General features: G+C 32.2%; 1 protein-coding gene across 1 annotated transcript in view; it reads left to right on the forward strand.

Annotated features, from left to right (window-relative positions):
* The window catches only part of LOC111988203 (cyanogenic beta-glucosidase-like), a 25,034-nt gene that overhangs the window by 3,636 nt on the left and 14,093 nt on the right, over positions 1–7,305 (forward strand). Inside the window, exons 2-5 of the mRNA XM_065770742.1 lie at positions 1,449–1,524; positions 1,688–1,765; positions 1,854–1,941; positions 2,337–2,592. Coding sequence (XP_065626814.1) covers positions 1,449–1,524; positions 1,688–1,765; positions 1,854–1,941; positions 2,337–2,592 — 498 coding nt within the window. The remainder of the gene's footprint in view (positions 1–1,448; positions 1,525–1,687; positions 1,766–1,853; positions 1,942–2,336; positions 2,593–7,305) is intronic.

Here is a 7,305-nt window from a genome sequence, read left to right on the forward strand (position 1 = left end):
AAAAACATTAAGGGAATGACATTGTCGCTCCCCTTCCCTGAATCAAAACAAAGCAAAACCTTGAATAAGAGTGCTGTGCTCAGTGCCGCCGTGTTCACTCCTTAGCCTTGGCTGTACAGATTTCCGTACCACAAGCACAACCTAATTTGGCAAGCCTCTGGAACTAGGGGTACTCTGTCCAAAAATACACTCTGCATTTTACTTTTACTTGCTAGTACTTTTCATTTCTTCATTTTCTGCACAAATCCCACTTGCTCAAACAATCGATCGAACCACGTACAGATTTATTTTTCTGCAGAGTTCCAGTTCAGCCCAAACTCTATTTAAACGTCTTGGGGTTCAAGTAAAACACTCCTATATATAAGGAAAACCCTAGAACGTTTTTAGGACTTTTGGAGAGAGAGATTAAAGTGCCTCTTGTGCTTCCTTTTATTTTTAGGGTTTTGTACCCAAACCTCTCTAAGTCTTTGTTGCTCATATTGCTGTTTATGTGAATCTCTTGTGAGATCTTTGAGGAGCTTTTCTTCACATAAACTTAGGGTTTTAAGGTAGAGATATTATCTACATCTTGATGATCAACTTGGTTACTACCATTGAAGCTTAAAGAATATAAAGCGTGGGTGCTTGTAGCTGATTGAAGAATTCAAGAAAGAAGGAGTCCGTTGATTCGGAGCTTGCACGTGGTCGTGTCAGTAAGTTTTACTGGTGGGTAGCATTAGGAAGTCGAGCGGGGAGCTTGTAGTCCTTTTGTAAGAACTTCGATTCTTTCATAGTGGATTCAGGTTTGCCTTAAGGATTGGTAGGTCAAATCCTCCCCAGGTTTTTATCGTGTGGTTTCCTGGGTGATCATATCATTGTGTCTTTTATTATTCCGCTGCTTTATTATTTTGATATGATTATTTGATTGCTTTAACCTAGAATTACATAATTTGACTAAGTAACAACTTGGCTAGTTAATCTAGGCTAACCAATCTGATTGTTCTAAGGGGTCTAAAACCGTTCAAAATTTTAAACTAGTTTGTATTGAGGTAGATTTGACAAATCTTTCTACAATCCCTCTTTTAGAAGAAAACTTTCAAAAATTTTGAAAAAACATTGAGAGCCATTGTGAAAATTAAAATGAAAATTATAGTTGTTAATAATTTTGTTTTTTTTGGTCGTAATATTGATACTTTTTTAAGTTATATTTTAAAATATTTTCTTTAACACTTTCCCCAACTTGAAATCCTGGCTTCACTAATAAATTATATTATATATATGTTAGATCCTAATTAGCTTTTAATTTTTGTGTCTCGACTTTTCTACATTTGTAGGGCCAAATTATATTTGCCAAATGCTTTTTTCTAATTATTGAGCATATCTAACCAAATATAAGATAATCACAATACAAGAAATTTTCATTTCAAAATTTTCTAACAATTTATATATGTTGTGATTATACATTGCAGAAAGATGTTCGGATTATGAAAAAGATGAATTTAGATGCAAACAGGTTCTCAATCTCATGGTCTCGAGTACTGCCAAGTAAGATTATCATTTTCATAATCCCATAAAAGGTTAGATCCATACAATGAAAAGGACATAAAAATGGGTACCATCAAATACACATCTTAGGTTGGAGTGGATTGACTATTGTTTTGTGACTACATTATGTTTCTAACAATTTCATTTTTGGGACTAATATCAGAAGGAAAACTAAGTAGCGGTGTGAATCAGGAAGGAATTGAGTATTACAACAAGCTCATCAATAGGCTTTTGGGTAAAGGTCAAGAATTCATATTAAAATTTCAAAATGTCATCAACTTATTTAACTTTTTATAATGCACACTTTATTTTTCTATTACTAAATGCAGGTATAAAGCCCTTTGTAACAATGTTCCATTGGGATCTTCCCCAAGCCTTAAAAGATGAGTATGGTGGTTTACTAAGTCCACAAATTGTGTAACTGAATAATTCACCAACTTTAATGGGTTTTTTTTTTTTTTTCTTATTATCACCAAATAATCCAACTTCTCCATCCAATTATAGACGTTTTACATATATTAAGCACATAATATGTAATTATGATTTTAAACGACTCCAATTTTAGAATTAAAAATAAAACGAAAGATTGAGGACATCGCTATTAATTAGTGATACATTTAAGTTTTAAATTTATCCATTATTTTGACATTTCATATATGGATTTCAAATCTCCCTGATAAATGGGGCCCAATTCATCAGTGGCGTCTGATATATGACATTTTATGTATGATTTCAAACTCAATACTATGATAAAATTAGTAAGTCATTATTTGTCTCAAAATGTTATTTTAATATATGCGTCTAATATTCAGTGGTGATTTTCGGGACTATGCGGAACTTCTCTTCAAGGAATTTGGCGATCGGGTAAAGCATTGGATCACACTAAATGAGCCATGGAGCTATAGCTATGGTGGTTATGCAGCAAAAGCGTTAGCGCCAGGTCGATGCTCTGCTTGGCAAAATCTAAATTGCACTGGTGGGGATTCAGGGACAGAGCCATATTTGGTGTCACACCATGAGCTGCTTTCTCATGCAGCTGCTGTTGAATTGTACAAGAAAAAATATCAGGTTAAGACTTACAAAACTTTAACATATTAAAACCAATTTTTTTTTCAAGTTATACTAAATGGTACTAAATGTATACCAAGAGCCTTGTAGCTCAACTTATATCTCCTGGTGTCTCAGTTGGAGATGTTTAGAATTTAAATCACCCTCTCCACTGTAACTATATCAAATTTATAATTTATATTTTTTAACTAACTCCTAAATGTACATGGTTGGTTAAACTTGCTTTACAAATGATACAAGAACATATGAATAGCAATTTCTGAGACTGCTTTGAACAATTGTAATGAAGTTTAACTTGGATAAATATACAAAATCCCATGCATGATCTTTGAGTGTAAAAAAATGTTCACCATGCAGGCAACACAGAGGGAAAACGATTGTGAGTCACTGGTTTGTGCCATTCTCTAATGCAAAGAGAGACCAGAAGGCCGCGGAACGTGCTGTGGATTTCATGTTGGGATGGTAAATATACAAAGTTACGCTTTATGCCTTGTTGGTTTTTGTTTTACATTTTCTAATTTAACACTTGCCATTTGAAGGACGTAATTAGTGTGTAAAATTTGTTGATCCTACCCAAATCACAAAATTTCTCAACCCAAATGAAGGCAAAATCAAAAGTAGATCTCCCAATGATTAATTATATATTGAAGTCTGGGGCAAGATCTGGAAATTGTGCTTGGGGGTAGATAGCACCTATGTATATGCTTCTTCTTCCTCTTTTTTTTAATTTATTTATTTATTTTTATTTATTTTTTTTTATTTTTAGGATAAAGTCTTGAATTTTTTAAAATACAAGAGCATCCATGTCGGTGTAGCTAAAATTTTTAGTATTTACCATCTTAAAAATCTACTTTATCTATTTTAACACACAATTTCAGAACACACCCTGCATCAATTCTCCTATTTTTCCATCATCCAAATACTATTTATATTTTATTAATTTTTTTCTCACTTTCTTTCACTTCCTCTCTGCCACAAAAACCCAACAAATATAATAAAATAATATATAATTTTTTTTTAATCCCTTCTTGTTGTTATGAACTGCTAGTCTTAGCAATTCACTGTAGCAAGTTGCCAAAAAAATTTAGTTTTGGCACTTGATGTTGGGCATTTTTTTGGAGTTTGAAGCGTTCAAAATAGCTTTATAGCTTCTTAACACTTCTATTGCTGACTAGTCATTATTCATAATAATAGTGAATATAAAATTTATCAAAATAATTACGTCTACAAAACAATCCTAAAATGAGCTTTATATCTTTATAAATTATAATAAACTAGTATGTGACCCCGTGCTACCGCACAGAACTGGTTAATTGTAATGATGCTATTGGCCAATTTTTTTGTTATCACACGGATGATAGAATTAAATCAAACAATGAAAAATATATATTGCATTTTATTATTTAAGTAATGCTATTGGTCTTTTTTTTTTTATAAACCCAAACTCCCAATCCTTCTCTATTTCATCAACTTCTCACCACCGGTCACCCCCTAATCGCCATCTACACTTACCACGTGACTCTCTCTCTTCTCTCTCTCTCTCTCCGTTCTGCATTTACTTTTCAATACCCACGAACTGTTTTGAAATAATGTCTAAATCAACATGCTTTTATTTTTCACCGTTGTTTTTGATTGAAAACCTTGTTAAAGGTGATTATGACTTTGTTAGTATCATGGTGGGTTAACCACGAATATGTCTTTATTAATCCTAATTTTATTTATATCTTTTCTTTGGTTTAGTAAATGAATGAATATTGGCATCGATGGTGTTGTACCAATGCAGATTTTTTATTTTTATAGTGGAAACATATAAAGGGATATGTTTACAAATTAGTAATAAGCTATGTTTTGATAATATATACTCCAAATTATTCTGGCCCACGTACAAATAATTGATATTGTGGATCAGGTACAATTATTTTTCACCATTATTGATTGAACTTTTTTGTAGTTTAGAATACACATTGCAAATGTTTAAATAAGAAAAAATCTCAAATAATCTATGATTAAGGAGGCATATATGTGATTGAATTTCAAATTTTGGATAAGGTTTTGATTGGTTTGATGGATATTGTTGTAGAATGGGTCATATAGTGGCTTCAAGGGTGCAAAAACTAAATTAATATCTGACTTTGGAAGAATAAATTCATATACACGGAATATAACGAAGAATGTGAAAGAAAAATGGGCTATTGGTGAGAATGGGGAGACTCAGCCTCTAAGTTAAAGGTGAAAGTTTTCCTTTCTAGAAATCCTGCACTATCTACAGAGGCAATGATGTTATGGCTCAGGTACTAATAATTGATAATTGTTGCTAGCATTAAAAACTAAAGCCTCAATGATTAAGGTTTGCTTTGTGTTCTGTGGAATTTACTGAAAAATGCAACAAAGATATATTGTTTAAGCCTGATCAGTAACTTTGCGAAACCATTTTTTTTTTTTTTACCAGAGGTTTAAGTACATGTTTGGCGTGTGTGATTTGTGTATAGACTAGAAATTATTGAAGATTTTTAACAACAGCATACATTTGATGACTGGACAAAGAAATATGTACTTAGTACAAACTAGTTTAAAATTTGAACGTTTTTAGACCCCTTAGAACAATCGAGATTAGACCTAGATTAATTAGCCAAGTTGTTACTTAGTCAAATTATGAAAATTCTAGGTTAAACAATCAAAATCATATCAAATATAATAGCAGGGAAATATAAAACACAAATAATGATCACCCAGGAAACCAACAGTAAAAACCTGGGGAGGATTTAACCTACATATCTTAAGGAACTTGAATCCACTATGAAAGAATCGAAGTTCTACAAAAACTACAAGCTCCCCGCTCGACTTCTCTATTGCTACCCACAGTAAACTTACTGACAGACCACTGCAAGCTCCGAACACACGGACTCCTTCTTTCTTAGATTCTTCAATCAGCTACAAGCACCCGCTTTTATTCTTTAAGCTCTATGTAGAACAAGTAATCATCAAGGTTGATAGAAATCTCTCTCTTAAACCTAAGTTGTGTGAAGTAAAGCTCCTCACATGATCTCACAAGAGATTTACACAAATAAGAATATGAGCAAGTTAAAACTTGCTAGGGTTCCTTATATACCTAGGAGCAAAACATGAACCAACCTAAAATGTTTTAGGAGTTTAGGGCTGAGTTGGAACTTCTGAGAAAAATAATCATCTGGACCCGATTTTTTGATGATGAGCCTAATTCGATCATCGAGCCACTAGATGCCAATAATCTCGCAATCACTCGATTCCATTTACAAATAAACATACTTTGAGCAAGACTAAACATAACTTGTTTTGATATGGTTTGCCAACATACAATTAGAGTTCTAAATACATAAATCCTAAGCTTTAGAACCTAACAGCATTGTTCAACAATCTTCTTTTTTTTTTTTTTTTTTTTTTTTTTTTTTTGCTGAGAGCTCAACAAATTGCTTAGTTAGCTACTCTAAGATAAGATACATGACTTTTGCTTTATGTTATGAGCTTTTAAACCATGCTTTTCTTTTGTGGCCTTAATTTATCTTGTTGATCTCTCAACTTGAACGGTTGAACTAAATTACTCTTGCTAGGGAATTAGTATATGTATAGATTAAAATGACATGATTTTTAGGTCTTGTTCATCTCTCAATAAATTCATAAAATTTCTCATGCACAATTTTTTTTTTCTCATATTTATCATGGATTATCTCATGCTTTCTCATCTTGTCATTCCTTAAAATTGTCTCATAGATTTGTTAGAGCCACTAGCTGCTGCAATGTAAATGTTGTAGATTGGTTATATTTTTTTTTTCTTAATTTTATAATTACAATTTTATTCATTGTAGTTTTAACATAAGGTCTCGCTCTAATGTTTTGATGCAGACTAGCCTCATGTACAAGTTGCGGTAGTTATGCTAAAAGGAATAAATTTCGACTAATCATATATCTTGGATCTGCTGATCATGCTTTGGTTGCGGCATTGGTTGTAATATTTCTAGATTGAAGATAACAGAACGGTTGTAATATTCCTAGATTGAAGATAGATAATGCACCCTCCATAGTGCTATGTTTCAAGAATTAGTCATGGTTGTATTTAAGCTACAGCTTTAGCAATAAAAGGCAGCAAATATTTTCCATTTAAACTATTCTCTTCTCGTCTATTAATTTCTTATAGGGTTGTCACGTCGAATACGACTAATTCCTTTCAAACTCACCGATTCACAACACATAGCCTCTGGGACAGGGGCGGAGCTACAGCAAGGCTTGGGGGGCCATGGCCCAAAATTTAAAAAAATTATTTTTATTATATGTAAGTATTAAAAATCTAAATATTTAGCTACAAAAATAGAAGTTGGCCCCAAATGTTTGAGTTAGTCCAATGATGCTCTTAAAAACCAATAGAATTTATCAATTAGTCTAGTAGTTATAGAGATAAGGTAGTTTTTGTTTTTTTTTTAATTCATTTTTTATACATGTTTAATATCAAACTAGACTGCTTTTGTACAAGTTAGCCCCCCAAATGTTTGAGTTAGTCCAATGATGCTCTTAAAAACTAATAGAATTTGTCAATTAGTCTAGAAGTTATAGAGACAAGATAGTTTTTGTTTTTTCTAATTCGTTTTTTGTACATGTTTAATATCTTTGTATAGTATTGGAGTTTAAAAGATGATAAATTCTCCTAAAAAATTATCTTGCGAATATACATATGTGAAAGTT

The sequence above is a fragment of the Quercus suber genome, unplaced genomic scaffold, assembly GCF_002906115.3.
Source record: "Quercus suber isolate HL8 unplaced genomic scaffold, Cork oak 2.0 scaffold_35, whole genome shotgun sequence".
In the NCBI taxonomy this organism is placed as follows: Eukaryota; Viridiplantae; Streptophyta; class Magnoliopsida; order Fagales; family Fagaceae; genus Quercus; species Quercus suber.